Here is a 23,117-nt window from a genome sequence, read left to right as displayed (position 1 = left end):
ATCTATTTTTTTTATATCAATTATTTTCATTGAGAAAAAAAAAAAATGAAAGAATACAAGAACATACAAAAAATAAGCCTACAAAATCCCAACTAAAGAAAGAGTTTCCAACTAGGTAAGATATGGCCTAGAGAGTAATTACAAAAAGTCTTTGAAACCGAAGCCCAAAGAAAAATATGAAACCTCTCCAAATACCAAACCAAACTATGGTCCCTCTCCACGATTCAAAAACACTCTGTTGTTCCTCTCCCCTAAAAGATCCCACAATAATGCGCACACTCCCGCTAACCAAAGAAAACGGCCTCTCTTTGAAAGGCGGATGGAGGAGAAACTCTCTGATTATCAACTGAACATCCCTTTGTTGAGCAAGTGTAAAGTCAAACTCCTACAAGAAGCAATTCCAAATAGGTCTCACAAAGTGATACTCCCACCAAAGATGATCAGGTTTTCCTCCGTCTTCCGACAAAGGATACAACAAAAAGGACCATTAACGAAGGCATCTTTCTCAAGATCCTATTCATCGTATTCACATGACAAAGCAAAACTTGCCAGAACTTAAATTTCTTAGGAATCTTAATACTCCATAAAACATCAAAGGCCAACTCGACAGTAGGTGAAGAATCCAAAAGAATCCTAAAAAACGACTTACTAGATAAACCCTCCAACGAATAAGGACTCCAGACACGAGCGTCCCTTCTCCTAATCCTAAAGTCAAAACACTCAATCATGGAAAGAAGGGAAGCCACCTCTGTCGTTTCCATATTGGACAACGATCAATGGAAACCAAAGGAGAAAGAAGTGGAGTTCCTCAACCAAACCACAAAGTCCAACACGAAACAATTTTTCAAAGATGACAACTGATACAGCCTAAGAAACACTGATGAGAGGGGTCTATCCCCACCCAAGGATCCTCCCAAAAGTACGTCTCCTTACCATCTCCCACAGCACTAAAAACATGATGGGAAAAAGAGGGGAGCTGAAGAGAAATGTTTTAATCGATGAAATTATTTCTTATCCAAAAAAAATGAAATTGTAACGCATTCCCAAGGATCCTTATTTCTGTTCGCTATGCTATTATTAGTTCGTCATTGTCCGTCTCAAACACGAACCTATTCCCAATCTATTAATGTTGATAGAGAGTTTTTTTTTCCCTTTTTCGAGAAATCATGCTTTCTTCCAAAGAATGAAAGAGCAAGGGCATAAAAGAATCAAGCCCTAACAAAAAACAAAGGTCTAGACACTAACTGCATAAACGAAGTCCAATACAGACGGAACCCTTCAAACATCCTATGCATGCCATAGAGAGGCATTATATTTAGCCACCTTCAAACATCCTCACCCAATCTCTCAACCTCTCTAATATTGCTCTCAATCCAAATGCTTTACAAAATTGCAAAGAAACTAGCCTGCCACAAAACATTGCCCTTCTTCGAAAAGGAAGAATTCAAAGCACCAACTCAACCTGACCATCTCTATGCATGCCATGCTCAACAAACACTAAACGTAAAAAATGCACCATCGCAGGAACAAGACAAAGGAAGAAAGTCTATGAACGTGATCTACAGTGCAGACTCTCCTCTGTGAAATCTACAACATAAATACCTTAACCTTCTTTGGATTGCTAACCTTTCAGAGAGAGCCAAATACAGGACAACAGAGAAGGGACAAAGGAAAGACAAAATATGAAAGAATGAATGACAAGAAAAACCTTAGAAGGTTGAGACCAAAACCTAACATCTCTTCTCCTTGGAACCACAAATTTGTCATGAAGGAAAGAAAGAAGACCTGCTGCATTCACTGTCTCTCTTTCCTGCTGCATTCACTGTCTCTCTATTAGTCCAAAGTCTTTGGAAACCCATCAAGAAAGAAGTACTTGATGAAGGCAACACAGAGGCCACAGCATGTAGCATCTTGTTCGAGAGGTATAACCTCTAAAGCACCGACACTCCTAAGATGGCCAAGTGTCGGTGTCGGACACTGACACGCTCCGACATGCCGCCGACACGTGTCCGACAAACCAACTGGCGTGTCAGGAATTTTATTATTATTTTTTTAATTTCCGACACGGCTGCGACACGTTCAGGACACGGCATCTACAAAATTAGAATGAAAAAAACAAGGAAACTGCCATGTTTAAGCCCAAAAGCCCAGCCCAAAACCTTATAATATCAGCCCAGCCCAAAAATTAGCTTTTAGGGTTATTGTGTTTTTTCTTTCAATTTCTCAAAATCTCAAATCGGATTCCACTTCTGCCCAGCCTTCATTCCATTCCTTCAACATTCCAGCCAACAATCTCCACACCTCCCACACCCAAAAGCACTCCACGCCCAAAACCTTCATTCCTTCAACCTTCCTTCGGCCTTCCACGCCCAAACGCACTCCATGAAGTCGGCCACACCTCCACGACCACACTTCCACACCCAAAAATTATCATTTTCATGAATTGTATGGTTGTTAATGATGTCTTTAAATGGAATATTTCACAATGTGTTTATTGCATGACATATTTAATTTTTTAACAAAAAAGAACATGTCCCCGACGTGTCATATCTACTTTTTTGAAAATCGGTGCATCGGTGTCTGTGCTTCTTAGAGTATAACTACATAAACAAAGCACAAAGAGGCTCCTCCAATACCACCGATCCCAAAAATAGGGAAAAATCCCTACGAGTCCAACATAAAAATATGTGAAGGGAGCCAAATGAGATAGTTTTCAAGAGGCTTTTTCAAGGACTTCTGGGCATACATCAAAAATGTTTTAGATATGATAACATTATTTAAAATGAAATTGTAGACCTATATAGCAGTCTGTGTGTATTTTTTTTTTTATTGTTGTTGTTGGGGGGGGGNAGTAACGAAGTTTTTAAGTTCACATTATTTTGAATGTTGAATTCAATTTTCATATACAATTTTTATTTAAAACTAAAGTTACTTATATCTATATTTAACTAATAAATAATTCAAATTATAAGACAAGAAAAGTGAATTTTAGGCTAACACACATTATAGTTTAAGAAATTAGTATTATAAAGGGTTAACATAAAATTAAATTTTAAAAAAATATGATTTTCAAACTAATCATATTCAAAGTAATAACTCTTCCAAACTTGATAGAATAAAATTAGTTTAACATGTAACATAAATATTTAGTATTTTTCACAAAAGAGCATGTATGATGTTCATTTTGAACGACAATATTAAAACAGCATAAATATATGATATTTTAAAGAATCTTAAAGTGAATTCAATCTTTTTGTATATTTTTTTTAAACACGAAGGTTCGCTGCCTATCAAAAATATTAAAGAAAATACATCATCAAATCTATAAAGGCCATTTTGTTAAGAATGTATGAGAAAATTCACATAAATAGGCCCCTCAATATCCAAATAAGTGTTCAAACATATCAACTAGGACATCTAGAACAACAAACAATGAAATGAAATAAAATGCAACGATTCAATGCATAAGATGCTAGACAATAAACAGTCACTTTCTTTCGACTAAAACAGAAACATGTAAGAATATCATAGGTCAAATAACCAGAATGGCTACAACAGATATAATTGTCACCTTCAAAAGAGAAGGCAAGACAAGCTTCACACCCTGAGCAGTAAGTTGAGACATCATTGCACGAGCGGCACATTCAGCAGCTTCACGAACTGCGACAACTTGATCAGAGAAAGATACTAAAAGCAGTGGTAACATCAAGATCACATACCTGGAAAATCACATATCAGTTCCATGAAGAGGAAAAAAAAAATAGATAAAGATATGTGAAGTCTAGGATATCTACTCACGGTTCAAATAGTCTTCCAAGTGTTTCACAAAGACATTCAAATGCCAGTAGAGCTCCTTCACGGCATTTCGCTGAATTCCTGCGGTTCACAATTTCACTTAAACCCCACCAAAACCACGCAAAGCATTACAAATAACTCTCTTGTTCTTTTGCATCATTATCGTTATTGTTCAAAACAATTCATATTTACATTCATCCGTTGCCCCACTATATTTATTTCTTCGAAAATGTAAATTTTTACATATTACTTGTAGGTACATACAGATACTAAGTGCTAACTTCCACAGGATATAACATATGTAACAAAAGATAGATATTTGAGAAAAGGAAATGGAAATAAAAATGCTTTTCAAATAGGTAAAAGAATTGTTGAAGAGTTTAATGTTGGGGGAAGTGTAAGGGCCTCAAATATCAGAGCATCAGTTCCTAACATTTTCTTTGGATTGCTATATGGTAGTTCAAGAGCTCCTTTGTTGCATGAAGAGTGCTTTAATTTTGGCACTGGGGATGATTTTTCGGATGGATAAAAAAGAGTCCATCCCCCATTTAATGTAAGCAAAAAGTCCGTGAGATTTTGTATCCAATTAATGAGGATTCTTTAGATACTTCAAGGAATTAAAGGATTGTATTATTGCAAAATATTCAAAATATTACACAAGGAAAGATCCCTCTGCCTCTTTGGCGCCAGAGTATTTAAATTTAGATTTTATTAATAGCTGCAAGATTCAAGTAGAAAAATCATACGGCCCAACCCTTATTCCACCTTTTCCTAAGCAATATTGTTGAAAAGGTGCTTCAACTCATGTATCCAAGGAAGAAGTTAACTCTTATCTCATTGAAGAAAGTGGTATTCATGTGCAAACTTTAGTTTCATCAAAGCTTAGTCTGAACTCTTCAAAGATTCATTCTCTTCCACAAGACTTTAGGCTTTCCCCTTTCTCTCTTCCAGCTTTGAAGCCTCGATTTATTTCGGGAGTGTCTTGACTTTCCATTCAAAGAGCCCCTCAATTCTGATGATTCGATTGTTAGTGTGAGCAGCGAAGAGCTTAATGATCACATTTTGGTTTCAAATTCAGAGGAAAAGTTTACTGATGATGATCATGGAGAAGCTTTTGCTCTCTTGTTTCCAAAGGTCTAATGAAGGGATGGATGATCAGGTTCCAAACATAAGTCTTGTCCCTTGTCTCCAACTCAAATTCCTTCCAAGTTCTCTTTCATTGTTGAAGTTTGTGGTCTACATTTATGTAAAGCTAACCATTCATCTCTTATTGTAAGTTGATTTTGTAAGGATAGAAAATATCTTTTGGAGTTGGTTTTCATCTTTAATTTGTTCAATGCTAGGTGGAGGTCAAAGGTATTTGGTTCGCCTATTGTGGATTCATTTGAAAAATCAGGTGGTCTTTTGGTATTGTTAGTTAAAAGCAAACTGCCCGTTTTAGAATCTTTTTAAGGGGATACTCATTATCAATAAAATTCACGAGTCGATACAAGAAAGCTTGTTTGCAAAGATTTTTCAAAATCTTAGTTCAGGTTTGGTTTTATTTCAAGAGATAAAGGGAGAAGTCTGGTGCAAGTTTCATCACATCCTTGTGGAAGCACAAGAAAATTGGATGGTCTTTTGTGGAGTTCTTTGACAAATCAGGAGGGCTTTTAACGAGAACTAGAAGATCCTTTGATTAAGTTTTCAGTGGTAGGAACTCGTAAAGGCTTGGGCTTTGGTCAAATGAAGTTTTCTGGCATGTTTTGATTTCTTTGTCAGATTATTGTGTTGCATCTCGGTACTTTGGAGTTGTCTTTAATCCTACTCGTTACACTAGTGAGCGTTCTCCATTTGAAAGGCCTTTGAAAGGAATGAAATTTTATTTAATCTTTGCTGACTTGGTTCTTGTTTCGCTGGACCAGTGAGCGTTCTCCTTGTTCCAATCATCGATCCTTGGGCTGCAGATTTTTCTGAGTTATTAATTGGTTGTATTTGGTTGGAGTTATTAATTGGTTGTATTTGGTTGTAATGGTTGTATTTGTACTTTGACCATTAGTCTCTTTTTATTGATAGAAAGCCATGTTTCCTTAAAAAAAACAAAAAACACCAAAAAAAAATAGTCATCTGAGTATGTTGGGATAAATAAAACTGTAATAGTGGTCTGAGTATGTATTTTATTAACTGTCAATTAAAAGTATTGTTTCCTTTTCAAAAAAAAAGACTACCATGCAGCTAGCATTTCTTTAATGCTGGCAGTGGAACCCAACTACTTTAAATCTCAAAACAGGCAATGATCAAGTCAGATTAAAAACTTGGCTTTAATGCTAAACTGGAATTGATTATGAGATTGGTTCATAATGAAACAAACCTGTCTGCAAGAGCATCACGCAATACAGAAACTATTCCATACTTCTTAAGGCTTGTGATTCCAAATCCCTTAACAACTCCAGCAAGTCCAAATGCTGCTCCTCGTCGTTCCCCATATTTTTCACTCTTCATCAGCTGATCCAAAAGCCTTGAAACAAGAGCTGGAGCATCATCCTAACGAAACAAAATACCAAAATAACAGACGAGAAAAAGAGAACCTATCAAATCAATATTCAAAATTACTTCACAAAAAAGTAAAAGCAAAAAAAATATAGGAACCTACACAAACTAAGGGGGGAAAAAAGATATCAAGTGAATATTTAAGTTACCCAACACCATTAAAAGAGGATATAGTAGAAACCATTCTCTGGCAGACGAAACTCTCCAAACCAACAAGATTCGAACTTCTCTCCTTGAAGGAAGATGGCTAAATCTCAAGTGGAATTCACTAATTTCACATCCAGCTACTTGTATGTTTTGCACTTTTGATGTTTTGGATTATGAATATTAAAAAAATGTTTTACTAACCATCATGGGTTGGCCTAGTGGTAAATAAAGAGCATCGAATTTGATAAAGGGCTATAAGAGGGATATATTCAATCCATGGTAACCACCTACCTAGAATTTAATATCCTACGAATTTCCTTGACACCTAAATGTTATAGAGTCAAGCAGGTTGTCCCGTAAGATTAGTCGAAGTGTGCGTAAACTGGCCCAAACAAACATGGATATAAAATAAAAAAAAAAAAAGAAAAAAGAAAAAAAATGTTTCTCATATTGAAAAGGGTGCATACATTTCCATTACCATACAAGAGGGAAATGTGACAAACCACCAAAACCAGCCAACAACATTAGAAACATCTGATTTAACATCATTAGGGCACTAATAGTAAAGTATCAAATACGACACTTGAAAGGAAACCTATCCAGCCAGGACGGTGACCAACCTGCTTTGATTGCATTAATGGAGACAAACATGTAGATACAGCACGTTGAACAGCTTCTGACGGAGTATTCAAAACATCCAACAATTTATCCACAACGGTATTGATCTTGGGATCATTCTGTTCAATCATTAAGATATTATATTTTAAGTAAAAAAATAATGGAGGCATCAATATCGGCAATTGAATATTAGGAAAAAGCAATACCATTGCCAAATGTTTCGCCAATGCTCCAGTGAATATAACAACACCCTCACGAACCAAATCATATTTCTCTTCATCTGATGCCTAGAAAATTGGGAAAACAAGAATAATAGATAGATGGAAATTTTCAGCACACACTTTCAATCAGAGCAGAAACAAGTTTTGGACCTCATAAACTTAAAGCAAAAAGAAATTTAAGGAAAAAGAATCTCTCTAACATGAAAAGGAATACCTTTTTGTTTAAGTAGTTTTCAAAGATAGGAAACAGTAAGGAAACGCTCTCTCTCCCATGCTTATCAATAATCGTAATACCAGCGTTGATCATTCTTCCCCTAACATCAGCGTTGGGGTCAGCCTGCAAAATTAATTTGTGAATCAAAAAGATCTACGTTCAATTTTTCCTTGAAACAATTCATTTAAATTCAAAATGACTAACCCGGCATATTTTCCACATTGATAGAAAACATCAGGCGTATCAATTATTATGATATTTTCTTAGTATTTCTAATTATTTCAATTATTATTCTTATTTCAACATTTAAAATTTCCGGAGAGAAAAATGATACTACTATGATACTCATGTATCGTTCCAATTTTATCAGATATCCCTAGAGGAACAATACCCCTGTGGCATATAAATTAAATAAAATTTAGAACATTCTCTTCCACATTTCCAAACAATAAATAACAATTTCAGTCATTAAAAAAGCTGCCTTTATTCTAGAATTATTACAAAGTACCATAGCAAGAAAGCTTCCATCTCTGTTCAAAATTAAAAAAATATGCACATCAATAATAATAAAAAGAGCTTCCTGTCTTCTTTTCTCGTTAAAGAACTTCAAGTCATCAGTCTCCATGCATAATATCAATTTGCTATCTCGTTTTCACAAATAAGCATTCGCTTATACATTTAGTTCTACAATACCACGAGTAATGATAACGTAGGATAGTACTAATTTAACGCCTAATCTTACAAGAAACATTGATGAGAACAATAAAAGAAGTTTATCCTAAGAGTTACAGAAACACTATTTAAATCCACATCTAAAATACTTATGAAAGAAAATGAAAATTGACAAACAGGAAGTTCTGTTTTTTCTCCTTGTTCATATATGGATGAATATTTTTAGTAATAAAATTTTCTCATCTAAAAAAGCCAGGGTAATTGTACAGGCTAACGATATTAACAACATACCAAGGCTCTTGAAATGAGAAATGTCATAACAACTGGAAGATCTTTCGTTCTCAATACATCAGCAGCAGAATATAGTGCCAATGCTATCCCTTGACGTCCAAGCCAACCAGCATCTACAGTAGTCCCTCCAGGGCTGGTATCATGGATGTACATAGAAAATAATGTAGAAAGAGATTCCTGAAATTACAACCCAAAAATAAGAAAACTGCATTTCTAGAAATTGACTAACAATTGAATTCTAAGTTGAAGAAAAACCTGTATCGTATCAGGGTATTCATCCAAAATAGCAGCAAGTGCTTCCGATGCAGCCAACCGGACATTATAATTAGCATGAGAAAGTGCTTTAAAAAGCCCAGAATAATCAGTTCCAAAGTCATATCCATAGCGATCCCAAATATCCTCCGCAATTTCAGCTACAGACTGAGAATAAACATCAAGATGTGAAAGTGAGGCAACAAAGAAAGCATGAGAAAATAATTGGAAGCTATAAGACAGAGAACGTGGGTAAAAATGGACAAGGAGGTAATTCTTTCAGAAAGGCATATTACATTATACCTATAGTAGGGCATTGAGTTTGATAAAGGGCTAAGAGGGGATGGATACAATCTATGGTGGGCACCTACTTAGAATTTAATGTCTTACGAGGTTTCTTGATACCCATATGTTGTAAGATCAAGCAGGTTATCCTGTGAGATTATTCGAGATATGCATGAAGTGGCCCAGACACTCACGGATACCAAAAATAATAATAATAATAATAAAAGTTGCACATCTTGTGTATAAGAAGCAGATATTGTAATAAAAGTAGTACATCTTTTACAGATAGGTTAAAATTTTTATGTACTTTTTCTTAAACGTTCAAACTTCATCACCGAATCTCACATATTTTCAACCTTCGATTTATGTTCTACTTAAAATATGCAGCCTCCAGCATCTGCTTCTTATACACAAGATGTACTATCTTTTATAATTTTTATGTACTTTTTCTTAAACGTTCAAACTTCATCACTGAATCTCACATATTTTCAACCTTCGATTTATGTTCTTACTCCTCATTTAAAATATGCAGCCTCCAATATCTGCTTCTTATACACAAGATGTCCTAGATTTTGTATAGATTTGAAACAAAACCATGGGTCCCAGATTTTAAACCGAAATCACAAGTACAGAATATAACTATGGACGTTGTAAGAGATCGAAAATTCAACTTTTAATTATTCTTTTAAAAGAGAAAACAAGATGATTGATTGATATTAAAAAGAAAAAAGACTTAATACTCAAAATTACAACTCTCCGCGAAGGAAAAGGACAGCGAGTGAAATACAATGAAAACAAAATACCAAACAAAATACCAAAATAAAGGCCAAGAACCTAGAGCTCTCATAAGAAAACTAAGAATGGAGAAGACAGGGAAAACTAGGGAACAAGAGTCTTCCAAACCAACAAAATAAGAACCCAGCAGACTTCAACAGGTGCATTAACTGAATAGCGAATGACAGAAAGGCACTGAAAAAGATCTTCATAACAACTTAAAAAACAATCCTCAAAACCTCTGAAAACTCAAGATCTACCCATTTTTAGAGCACAATTAAATCTTATTTGTGCTGACTGAGGCCTACGCCTAATCCCTTTCATCTATGAACCACAAACCTCAATTAGAGGATGAAATTTGTGAGGAATTGAAGAAAACTTTCCACTGATGCTGCCGAGTGCAAAATCTCATTCAAAATTTTCCTATCATCAACTGAAAAAAGACTTTCAAAAGATTATACCTTTGTTGTAATCTAGTCATAACTTTTAATTGAAGTAATATGATCATCTCAACAGTATAAATCATACCATTTGTTGTAGATCAAGATTTACAGCACATTTGGAACGATCTAGAAGATGTGATTACCATATTCCAAAAGGGTTATTTATCCAACTTCATAATTAACAAATGATCCATCAAACATCTTGAAAATGTTAAAGACAGAAGTAAAATATGCATCAGAAACTGTGTACAAAACAGAGACCCCATACTTTTTTTTGGTGGTAATAAAACTCTTTCATTAACAAAAATGAAAGGGGAAAAACGACCGACAGAAGGCATAAAATATAAATACAAGAGCTCCAATGAAAATCCCATAAAGATTATGAAGCAATAAGGCCAAGAGCAAGTTAAAAGGACAAGATTATGGGCATCCTCCTCCCAAGCACCTTTTACACCCACAAAGACTTTTATTCCTTACAAGCAAAGTATAGAACAGGAGTGTCCAATATATCATAAAATCTCAACATCCTTCACACCTAGTGATGCACAAACTAATCATAAAAATGTATAGAAATTTCAAGTATGGAGTTAGATAAATATCCTCTTTACAGAGAAGTTCCAGAGTTTCCACTAAAGAAGGATTTTCTAACCCTCAAATTATGACCAAGAAATATAACATTTTCAGAAGGAAAGATTGAAGAACCTTTTCTGGGTCATGTAAAGCCATCCAGATACTTGTAGCAACCTCCACATTTTCAGGAAGAGACCGGCTGGCAACAGCTGGGATGCATTTTACAGCTTTCAGACAAGCAATCCTTACGTGAACATCTTTTGCAAAGACTCCATTTAGAGCCTGAAGAATAACTATTAATGATATGTGATATCCCAAACACAGTTGTTTAAAAATTAAAAGATTAGGAAAGAACATACAGATGCAATTTCATCAGGTCGAAGACCAAGACATAACTCATTCAGTGCAGGTCCAACGGATGCTTGAAAAGCTGGAACAACACCAAGAACATGATAAAGAACCTGCAACACAGAGACCCGTTATCAAGGACAAAAGAAATGCAATTTTACCCATAGCCCAAATATGGAATGAAATATTACTGATAGCATCCGCAGCCTAGGAAGAGGTAGTAAGGGATCCATGTGCAAATAAAGAACACGAAGAACATCGTCATGGAGTCCTGTCTTCTTGGAGGATAATAGAATTTTCTCCATGATCTGCAATATAGCGAGAAGAGAGAACATTTGTATACACCAAACATCACAAATAGAGAGAGCCCAGTGAAAATTATATACATACCGGGAAAATGAAGGTAAACGTGTCTATAGGAAGAGATCCTGATCTACAAGCAACAGATAGAGCAGTTACTATTCTCTCGAGAATACCCAAGGATGGTCTTCCATTAGCTTCTGCTTCACCAACCAATGGGGTCAAATCAAGAAGAAGATGGTCACCATCCGTTGCTATCATGCGTAATGCAGTGGCAATGTCAAGAGCAGAATTACATAGCGGTGGAGCAAGACATCTAGAAAGTTTTACCAAGGCTTCGTAAGCCACATCATTTACAATTGGTGACCTTAATAACGGATCAACAAATTTCACCTGATACAAGAAAAAAAAGAAAAAGAAAACTGGTTGAAAGCCAAATAAACTGAAAGTGAAGCCAACATCAACTGAAAGTATCTTCCTTATATAAGTTGTTTAAGTGCTTCAATCTAGCAAAATCAAACCAAGATCATAATTACAAAAAGACCTAGTGACAAGCACCCAAAGGGATACATTAAATCTAACCAACTCTCAAACCCTGCCAAACGACCTCTCAACTTGTCTGGAAACCCTATTATTACACTCATAAATACCCCAAATGATGGCGAAGAAGCTGGCATGGTATAAGACTCTGCCTTTATTGCAAGAACCAGAAGACAAACAAAAGGTCACCTTCTCAACTGTGGCAAAAAAGACTATTCCAGACCCAACAAAACTCAAAAGAATTCAGCCTAAGAACCCAAAGAGACTGATTGAATGACAATCCTACAACATATGTTCAAGGTCTTCAACCCGACGTTTACGAGAATGCACCATTGCAAGAAAAACATCAAGGAAGAGTGACATTTGAACACGGTCCAAAGAGTTGATTCTCTCATGTAAAATCTACCATGCACAAAAAAATTACCTTCCTACAGACTCTAATCTTCTAGAGCAAGGAGAAAGTGGAGGCAGGATGGGTGGGGAAGGGACAGATAGCTTATGGAAAAAGGAATAAAGAAGCCCATTGAAACATCAGGGAACCAAAATCTGATGTCCCTTTGCCCACAAGACACATGTTGATAATGAAGCTCCGCCACATCTAATACCAGAGAGCGAGAATCTCAAAGACCACAAAGAGGAAGGAGCAAAGGCCAGTAAGAGAAAAAAAAACACAAAATTAAACTTCTAACTCGAAATGTGATAAAACCAGGAAGATTAATGAAAAGAGACCAATGCTCATCATACAAACATAGAAATAATCATTTCGATTAGAACACTCTCTAAAATGGCTATTCATAGTCTTAAAAGAAAATAAGACAATTAACTAATTAATTCTAAAATACTAATTAAATATTAATTAATATAAATTAACAACTAAACTAAGTATTAACTAAAATATACTAACTATCCTAATTCTCCTCACCATTCAAGCCAACTTAAAAAAAAAAGGACTCGTCCTCAAGATCGAGGTGATAAAGTGAAGCTTCCTTCTCTCAACTCTTTGAGTGTGGTAGACTCCAACTGAAAAATCTCGATGCAAAATTTCTCATATCCAAATTGGAAATAATATCCAAATTTGAATTAAAATCATGCTCCATAAAATCTCTTCAAAATGAAATGGAAAATGGGTTTTAACCAATCTATTAAAAGACCCGAGCTTGATAGATGCCCCATTAGGCCCAATTCCTACCTCATCAGGGCTGCCTTTAACTTTAGGGTCTTTGGACAAATTACCAACTTTGTTCCCTATCTTGATTTTGGTTTCTTCCCCAGCATGAACATGTGCAGCCGCCAGCCATGATTTTCTTGCTTCTTCGATTTGCATCAGCAACTATTTTCTCTCCAACGAGTCATCGCTGATCGGTGTTTTTCTCGTAGTTGTTGAGTCCTTTGCGACGATGCTTCGGCCCTGTGCTTAGTAGCAACGTCAACACATCAAAAAACGGCAAATTGATCTCCTTCTAGTGACATCAAACTTTGACCCCCTCCAATGACATCGTGAATCTCGCCTCTCTGTCTTGCGACTATATCCTCCGACAAATCGGTCTCCAATGACGAAGCGTCTTCTTCTTCATCACCGATTTTCTCCCATTGCATCGTTTTCTTCAATTTCTTTTTTCGAAGATACAAGAGGGAGCATTTTGTGTGACGACTCTCCAACTAAACAACCTTCTCAGATGAAGGTGCAAACTCTGGGGTCACATTTCCATTTTCTGCTTCTTCTCTTGGTTCAAATTTGCGAAAATATTTTGAATTTCTTGTGAGATTTGAAGTAAACGCCCACTGATCTGATTTTGGTTCCCTATAAGGTTGGAAGTATAATAGATCATACATACAGCCACATCACCTAACTATAAGGTTGGAAGTATAAATCTCACAACACAAAATAAAACTTCTAACTCAAAATGCATCAACAAGTATAAATATCATACATACAGCCACATCACCTATAAGGTTGGAAGTATAATAGATCCATCTTTTTGGAATGATCTTTGGATCGTCAGCGGCCTCTGCCTCTAACAGAAGCCTTCCCTAGACTCTACCATCCATCACTAAAGGATGCAAATATCAAAAAATCTTGGAACATGGAAGGCGTTACATGGAACTTAAGCCTCAGAAGAAATATCAATGATGTGGAAATAGACAACTGGATCATTCTTATCATCTATTGACTTAACTGAATCAAAGGACTATTGGCCACGGAAATTTGATAAATCTGGAACTTTCTCCAAATCCCTTTAGAATAGTCTTGCTTCTAAGGGGATTAAAGGGAAAGAGGATCTTTACCATACTGTTTGGAAAGGGAGAAACCCAAAAAAGGTGAAATTCTTCCCATGGAAGCTAAGTCACTCTTGCATAGGCACACATAACCTAAGAAGCACAAATACTTTAGTTTGACTAGTATGTCCGTACACTTGGACACTCCCAATACTTGTTGGACACGTTAGTGCAACAAATGTGTTAGACATGCATAGAACACTTGTTGTGTAGACTAAAAAGACACATATATTATGACAATTATAATAACTTTTGAGAGTGAAATACATCAAGCTAAGTTTTTTAAGCATATAAATGCATCAACCCATTTACTTTGATTTTCTTTTGGTATAAAAATGATATATATTTCAAAAAATCTATATTTTAATGAATGTGTCCTTACCATATTGTGTCCTAGATAGTTAAAATAGGGTGTGTCCATGTGTCCGTATTGTGTCATATATGTGTTCGTATCCATATCTGTGCTTCTTAGCACATAATAAACTACAAAGAGAACACTCCAGATTTTTCCTCTCTCCCAGCAGCTGTTCAATGTGTAAAAGAGATGCAGAGACTCTTATCCACCTCTTTATCAACTGTTCAATGTGTAGACAAGACCTTTGATTTCACCTCTTTATCAACTGTTCCTTTGCCACTACCTTTTCGTTCAATGTTTAACAAATGTGTTTGGGTGGCCGCAATTCTTCCAGCTACTGTTGTGTGTTTTGGAAGGTAAAAAACCATCGCAGCTACCTGATAATAGGCTCTGGTCATTGGACTCATTTGGCAAATACACTATTAAATCTCTATCAAAACACCTGAACACTTCAGCTCCACTGGAAAAGGATCTGTTCAAAGCTCTATGGAAATCCAAAAGTCCCAAAAGGGTTAACATTGATTTGGGTTATGATATTTGGTCCTCAATTGCTTGGCCATCCTCCAGCAAAAGCTCCAGGACCACTACTTATCCCCAACTGTCCCTTTTGTTTAGCAAGCAGTTAAGATCTCACTTGTTTTTTGACCGTCCCTTCTCTAGAAATTGCTGGTGAAAAATTTTTCATACTTTAATGTGGTATGGGTCTTTGGTCATTCATTCTGTGATAATGTCTCCCAAGTGTTGAGAGGGCCCTCATTATCATCCAAAGCTCAAATACTACGGTTAAATGCAATTAAAGCTATGCTATCAAAACTTTGGTTCAAATGCAACCAAAAGTCTTCCACAACAAAGCCTTAGATTGGACAGACAGATTTGGGTCAGCACGCTTCTTGCTTCCTCGTGGTGCTCACAATCCAAGTTCTTCGATGATTACTCCATCCAAGACATATACTCAAATTGGAATGCTTTTATCTCTTCAGTTTACTAGCATCTTAATGTATTATGATGTATTAGTCAAAGAAATAAATTATTTGATTAGGATGTTATTTGGCGTGGATATGATGAAGGCGCTACGGTGGTGTCGACCTCGTTGAGATCGATGCACCTGTTGATCCTAGTTTTGATCTACATGTCTCATTGTATGTTTCTTTGCCCTTTGAGCTATTGCTCTTTTCATTATATCAACGAAAATTTCATTTCCATTTCTGAAAAACTCTCATATGAATTGTATATTTGTTAGTGAAAAAAGATTAAAATATTAGATAGAACGTAGAAGCTAATTTAATCATTAGAGTAGGAATATAGAAAAAGTACAAACCAATGACGATAGTTGACTGTGTGCAAATATAGTATTAGAAATGGCCAACTCTCCAAGAGCCCTCAGCATCAATGATAAGCTTTTCTGTATTTTCCGGACCTTTTCCCGTATAAATGCCTCCTCCCTAAGTAACAATTCACGTGCTTCTTCTTTTGCTGTCTTTCCTTTATCTGGGGGTAGGGGAAAACATACAAGGAGCATCATCAACAAATAATAAATAATATTTTTAAATTAAAAAAACAATATTATTTTAGGTTAACCGCCAAAAATTAACAAATAATTTTAAAAATAAAACAGAAACAAATTAAATTGCAAAGAAAAAGCACAGAAGTGACGTGCCAGGCTTTTTTGCAAACTTTCCAGCATCCTTCTTGCCCAGGCCAGAAGATTCTCTACTAGCTGGTTCCCTTCTAATTGAGTTATTAGAACTTGAATTTTTCTGACAAAATGATAGACACAAGTTAAAAGTTATTTTCAGGTTATAATAACTACACATAACTAAACAAATAGACGTGTGAAAATAGAAATTAAAACTACCTTGGATTCTTTAGGGATGCTTGAAGGAATAGACTCTGCCACATAAACACCTTGCTCACCGGACAACATCCCTTCTGGAGTATGAAAAATCTGAAGTAACAGGAAGAAGGAATATATACAAGAACATGCCATGCCAAAAATCAGAATAATAATTCATAATTTTCCAAAGAATATTCTTCTAACATATTGCAGAGAAAAAAAATAGAGGATCTTCTATTTCACATTAGAAATTAAAAGCCAGAAACAAGTGTAACTTATAAATTATCACACATTGTAACACCAAGTAAGAAGAAAAAGAGTTCTTGACATACTCTGTTTCAAACTTCTATAGGTAGGCATACAAATTAATTACTGTTTAATTGATTGATAGACTTGAAAACTGTTCATCTATATATACCCAGAGAATGTCGGCCAGCTTATGACTAGTGACCACATCCACTAATTCCATGGGGCATTTGAATTCATCTACAACATTTGGTTCAAGAAAATATTCAAATTTTAATATCATAATCAGGTTGCTAAGAATTTTTCAAACTCCTTTGGGTCTAAGTTATCTCAAGGTTTACACTTTTGCCAAATGAAAGATGTTAGTTCCGTTCCTATCCCCACCACTAAGTCAAAGACGATCTTGAAGCCAAAGCCAAAGTCAGAGTTGAAGGAGAAACTCTTGTGAGCTTCGATACTCCTAGTGTTGCAGCCGCTCCCAAGCCAAAAATCAAAAGGGAAATGACTCGACTAATATTTTGAAGGCTGCTTCTTGGGTGCATTGGAGGCTTCTCACATTATCGTCGTCAAGGAGATTTGGTCCTACATCAAGCTCCATAACCTTCAGGATTCTAGCTTCTTTCAACTACTATCTCTGTATTCAATCACATAGACTATTGTGTAGGTGAGAACCATTGTGGTTTCTAGGGCATTGGGTTCTTTCAACTATTATCTCTGTATTCAATCACATAGACTATTGTGTAGGTGAGAACCATTGTGGTTTCTAGGGCATTGGGTGTTGTCTACGATATTTGTTGAATCCCTTGTTCGTTCTATTGATTTTGGAGTCCGTATGAAGAGAAATTTTATCACAGTGAAGAAACTAGTTTCCTCGACTGGTGCTTCCTTTTTCTTTTTCCATCCATTGCAAGTAAATTTAGGTTTTGTTTCGTAGAAAATCTAGATTTTGTTTTATGTTTTCAGATTCACTAAAATTCAACAAATATATGTTTGGTAGACAACTCGAATTTTATTTCTGAAAATTATTTCCGGATTCAGTGATCCAAACAGTGCAAATTCTGAAAACAACATTTTTTATGTTTTCATTGTATCAAGATTTTGAATTTTAAATTTTAAAATTCATAATCATATTAAATAAAAATAAAAACATTTAGAAATACAATATGTCAGGTTATAAACTCAATTCATGTTTTAAAAAATATAATATGTACTATGTAATGTATTAAAAACTATATAATATTACAAAATAATAATTATATAATTTTTTTTTTAAATAAATCATATTAAAAATGAATTAATAATAGTTTATTGTCAACTATATATTAGTGGGTAACTACAACTAGTTTTATGATGTATAAATATATCCTATCAAACACATTTTAAACAATTGTTTAAATTAGAATTCAATTTCTGAATTTGCTACCAAACACATATCTGCAAACATGAAACACAACTTTGTTTCCATTGAATCCCCCTTGTTTCCAAATTTCTGCTTCTAAAATCTCTACCAAACAGGCTCTTAGGAACTCGTATACTGTATGGAAAATGGGTTTCTGCCTTGTCCTAGTTTCTTAGAAATGAGGAAGATTATAGCTAATGAACCAGAAAATGTTTAGTGGCATAGAAAAATGGCCACTTAAATAGGCTTACAAATTATAATGCACGGCCGATTTAGAAAGTAACTGCATCTCTCAATGGACACTATTACCTACAAAAAGAGATGGAATCTTCATGGGAAATACTGCATCTCCAATTTAATTAGATGTCTTGCACCGAAAAGCTTGAAGAAAAAGTTAAAAGGTGACTCTATTAGGTGTAATGATAATTTGATAACGACCTTTTCAATCTTAGTTTAAGTAAAAAATTAAAGGAGATGAAATTGTACTCTATTTTTTTTTTTTTATTGAAACAACGGATTTCATTGAGAAAAAATGAAATACAAGGACATATAAAAAACCAAGCCCACGAAAACCCCACTAAAGAAAGGGTTTCCAACTAGGAAAAATAAGGCCTAAAGTGTAATTACAAAATGCCTTCGAAACCGAAGCCCAAAGAGAAACATGAAATCTCACTAACGACCAAACATCACTAATTCCTCCCCACTCCCCAGAACACTTTTGTTCCTCTTCCCCCAAATATCTCACAATAAAGCACACACCCCAGTAGACCAAAGAAACATTTTCTGGATTTGCATAATGATCTTTATGTTTATGAGTTCATGGATTTGCATTCGGTTGAAAATAGTTAATTTAACCTAGGGGTATTTTTGTACTTTATCACACCCCTAGGGTTTCTTACTGTCTATTTATTTTTGCCTTCTCCTTGTATTCTGTGTATCAATCAATAATAAAAAATCAGTCTCCATTGTGGTTTTTTCTCCCTGGTCTAGGGTTTTCCACGTAAACTTTGGGTTCTTTTCCTTCTCTCTTTTTCATCATGGTATCAGAGCATGGCGACGAAACCTTAACCGTCATCGATGAGAATAGACTAGAGTCTCCATTAGCAACCTAAATTGGAATTGGTGGAGCCGTAAATGCCGATATCACCGCGGCAATACGAGAAGCCATTGAACATTATCTCCAAGCCGCACTACCCCAAATTCTTCAATCAGTGTCGGATCTCAACCCTAACCATCCTATCTCCAGTCACTCGGCCCCAGTCGAATCAACCCAGCAGGCATTGGCGTTTCAGAGGCAACCAGCAGCAGTTCCGATGCAGCAATCGGCAGAGATCCCAACGTAGCAGTTGACCCAATCCGTGGCACTTCAGTCGGTCGAGCCGTCCCGCATGCAAATGGCGCAGCTCCTGAATTCGGTCGATCCTCGCGCACGGGACTCCTTCCCGAATGCGCAGCCAGCCGAATCTGCACAAACAACTCAACGAACCTTCATAACCGATCCTCGTGCGCTGGTTTCCTTCCCGAATGCGCAATCGGCCGAATCTGCGCAGACAGCTCAGCAATCCTTCATATCCTCGCACGATGATGAGCTCTCCTCCAATGGTGCAGCCGACCAATTCGGCTTTCAACCCAACAGCCGGCTTCGGTTCCATAAATCTGGGCCGAGGGTCCATGGACGATCAAGGTATTCCAACCACTACAATGGCTCATGGCCCTAACGATCTCCAACGACGTTTTGTCCATCTCCACTAGCAGATTGCAGATTTCGGAACAGTTCTTGGGACAAATTCTCAACCAGTCCAACCAAAATTCTCTGCCAACCTACCAATATATTCTAAGAACCCGGTAAATTCTTTCCCTATTTTACCCAATACAAATATTCTGTCTGGATCCATGGGAAATTTTGCAGGATTTCTTACTAGAGAAAAGCTGAATGGCCAGAACTATTTTTCCTGGTCTCAATCAATCAGAATGGCCTTGGAAGGACGCCATAAATTTGGGTACTTGACGGGAGAGATACCTAAGCCTAAACCAAGAGACCCTCAGGAACGTATCTGAAAAGGGGAAGATTCGTTGTTGAGATTTGTTCTGATTAATAGTATGGAATCCCAAATTGGTAGACTGTTACTCTATGTTGCAACTGCCAAAAATATTTGAGATGCTGTGCAAAACCTTTATTCAAAGAGGCAAAATGCGTCCCGGCTCTATACATTACGAAAGCAGGCCCATGAATGTAAGCAGGGAACTATGGACGTAACGTCCTATTTCAATAAAATGTCTCTTCTATGGCAAGAGATGGATCTGTGTAGGGAAATAGTCCAGAAGTGTGCGCATCATGGAGCTCGGTATGCAAAGATTGAGGAAGTTGATCGTGTCTATGACTTCCTTGCTGGGCTAAATTCGAAGTTCGATGCCGTTCGGAGTCGAGTTTTGAGGCAACGTCCTATACCCTCTCTCACGGAAGTTTGCTCAGAAATACGTTTGGAAGAGGACAAGTCAAGTGCAATGAATAATCCAATAATTATCTCTACTGATGTTGCTGCCTTTGCCACTAAGTCCTCTGGGTCTGATGGCGATAAGAAATCACCCCCGATTTGTGAACACTGCAAAAAACCATGGCATACAAAAGACCAGTGCTGGAAGCTCCATGGGAAACCTCCCAATAGCAAACGACGTCAGTCACATGACAAATCAACCTCTGAACGTGCTTTGGTGAGTGAGTCAACAAGCAAGAATCCCAGCAACAATCTCCAGCAGATAGTAAGAATAATCTGAGTGTAATTAGGGTCAGTGCTATTGTGCAGTCAGGTTCACCTCAGTCTTTTGGCCTTATTAGTGTTAATGGTAAAAAACCATGTGGATTGTTGACTCAAGGGCTACAGATCATCTTACAGGCTCATCTGACTAGTTTATTTCCTACTGTTCGAATGCTGGTAATGAACGGATTAGAATTACAGATGGATCGTTTGCCTCTATTGCTGGAAAAGGGCACCTCTCTTCGTTCGAGGGTTTGGTGCTGCGTGATATGTTGCATGTCCCGAAGATTTCATATAATTTGTTGTCTATCAATAAAATTGATAGAGATCTGAGTTGTTAGGCGGTTTTCCAACCCGACTCTGTTTTGTTTCAAGATCTGAGCTCAGGGACGACGATTGGCACTGCCCGCACGATAAGGGGCTCTACTTCCTGACTGATGATACTTCCTCTAGGGGTGATTATAGGACCAGTTTTATTTCTTTAAATATTTCTACTTCTAAGAATGACTTTATGTTATGGCACTTTCGCTTAGGGCATCCGAATTTTCAATACATGAAATATTTATTTCCTCATTTGTTTCGCAATATTAATATATCTTCGTTAAATTGTGATGTTTGTATTCGGGTCAAACAAAGTCGTGTCTCCTTTCATTCTCAACCTTACAAACCGTCCAAACCCTTTAGCCTCATTCATAGTGATGTCTGGGGTCCCTCACCAACCACCACCTCCACAGGTAAACGCTAGTTTGTCACGTTTATAAACGACCACACTCGGCTTACATGGGTGTTTCTTCTCACTGATAAGTCCAAGGTGTCGTCCGTATCCCAGCAATTCTATACTATGGAAACTTAATTTAATGCGAAAACTGGAATTCTAAGAAGTGACAATGGGCGAGAGTTTTTTAATAGCTCCTTCCGAGACTTCCTTGCGTCTAAGGGGATTATCCACCAAAGCTCTTATGCCTATACCCTTCAACAGAATGGAGTAGCCGAGCAGAAAATTCGGCATTTGGTGGAAGTCGCCCGCTCCCTGATGTTGTCCACTTCTCTTCCATCCTACCTATTGGGGGATGTTATTCTTACTGTCGCCCACCTAATCAATCGCATGCCTTCTCGTGTCCTCAATTTTCAAAACCCTTTAGACTGCTTTAAAGAGTCATATCCAACCACCCGCTTGATCTTAGATGTACCTCTCCGGGTGTTTGGTTGTGTTTCCTTTGTTCATTCCCACGGTCCAAATCGCACAAAATTTACACCTCGTGCCCAAAAGTGTGTCTTCGTCGGATATCTACTTCACCAACGTGGATACAAGTGTTACCACTCGTCTTCTCGTAAATATTTCATTTTCATGGATATCACCATTCTTGAGGATCAACCGTTCTTCCCCATTAGTCATCTTTAGGAGGAGAATCCAAGTGAAGAGACTAACTGGTCCACATATGTTGTTCCTTAGAGTCAACTCCTACTCCTGAGCATGTCAGTCCTGTTCTTCCTACCAACCAAGTCTCGTGGATAACATACTATAGGAAGAAAACAGTGTTGCCTATCGTATCTCCGACTCCGGTCCATGATTCGGACCCAACATTAGATCCAGGTACGTGTGTTCCTGAAATTAATGATATTGAAACTGGTGTTGAGACTGACACTTGCAAGAAAGAAAAGGGCGAAAGGCGGTGACAATACCGCCAAGGAAACTATGGCAGATGGGGAGACAGTTGAAAATGATAATGGTGAAAAAACAGTTCCACAGAAAGAGAAGGATACTAGAGAAGAGGATGATGTGGAAGGTACCTCTGAAGTTGCACCCCCGGCTGAGCAAACGTCCAATTACAGTGGGAAACTTGACAGGATGGAGAGTTATGATGCTTCGCTTAATCTCCCTATAGCCTTGAGAAAAGGCACTCGGTCATGTACAAAGTACCCCATGCACAGTTACATGATGTACAATAACTTATCAATTGAGTTCAAGGCTCTTACCACGAGCCTAGATACAGTGATGATACCGAGCAGCATACATGTTGCAATGGAAACTCCTAAATGGAAGGCTGCAGTTATGGAAGAAATGAGGGCCCTTGAGAAAAACGAGACATGGGACCAGGTTGTTCTTCCTAAAGAGCACAAGACGGTTGGGTGCAAATGGATTTTTACCATAAAGTACAAGACTGATGGAACAATTGACTGATACAAGGCCAGACTAGTTGCCAAAGGCTTTACTCAGACCTTTGGAGTGAATTACTCTAAGACGTTCTCT

General features: G+C 36.9%; 1 protein-coding gene across 1 annotated transcript in view; it reads right to left on the bottom strand.

Annotated features, from left to right (window-relative positions):
- LOC120080505 (protein ILITYHIA) overlaps nucleotides 1-23,117 on the bottom strand; it is a 60,566-nt gene that overhangs the window by 18,611 nt on the left and 18,838 nt on the right. The window contains exons 16-30 of the mRNA XM_039035178.1: nucleotides 16,487-16,576; nucleotides 16,289-16,388; nucleotides 15,950-16,119; nucleotides 11,550-11,852; nucleotides 11,351-11,467; nucleotides 11,171-11,272; nucleotides 10,944-11,093; nucleotides 8,743-8,907; nucleotides 8,488-8,664; nucleotides 7,525-7,647; nucleotides 7,296-7,376; nucleotides 7,092-7,208; nucleotides 6,146-6,318; nucleotides 3,799-3,876; nucleotides 3,572-3,719 (exon numbers count right to left, since the gene is read on the bottom strand). Coding sequence (XP_038891106.1) covers nucleotides 3,572-3,719; nucleotides 3,799-3,876; nucleotides 6,146-6,318; nucleotides 7,092-7,208; nucleotides 7,296-7,376; nucleotides 7,525-7,647; nucleotides 8,488-8,664; nucleotides 8,743-8,907; nucleotides 10,944-11,093; nucleotides 11,171-11,272; nucleotides 11,351-11,467; nucleotides 11,550-11,852; nucleotides 15,950-16,119; nucleotides 16,289-16,388; nucleotides 16,487-16,576 — 2,094 coding nt within the window. The remainder of the gene's footprint in view (nucleotides 1-3,571; nucleotides 3,720-3,798; nucleotides 3,877-6,145; nucleotides 6,319-7,091; nucleotides 7,209-7,295; nucleotides 7,377-7,524; nucleotides 7,648-8,487; nucleotides 8,665-8,742; nucleotides 8,908-10,943; nucleotides 11,094-11,170; nucleotides 11,273-11,350; nucleotides 11,468-11,549; nucleotides 11,853-15,949; nucleotides 16,120-16,288; nucleotides 16,389-16,486; nucleotides 16,577-23,117) is intronic.

The sequence above is a fragment of the Benincasa hispida genome, chromosome 6, assembly GCF_009727055.1.
Source record: "Benincasa hispida cultivar B227 chromosome 6, ASM972705v1, whole genome shotgun sequence".
Lineage (NCBI taxonomy): Eukaryota > Viridiplantae > Streptophyta > Magnoliopsida > Cucurbitales > Cucurbitaceae > Benincasa > Benincasa hispida.
Note: the sequence above shows the minus strand (reverse complement) of the source record. Positions and strands in the feature narration are given on the sequence as shown.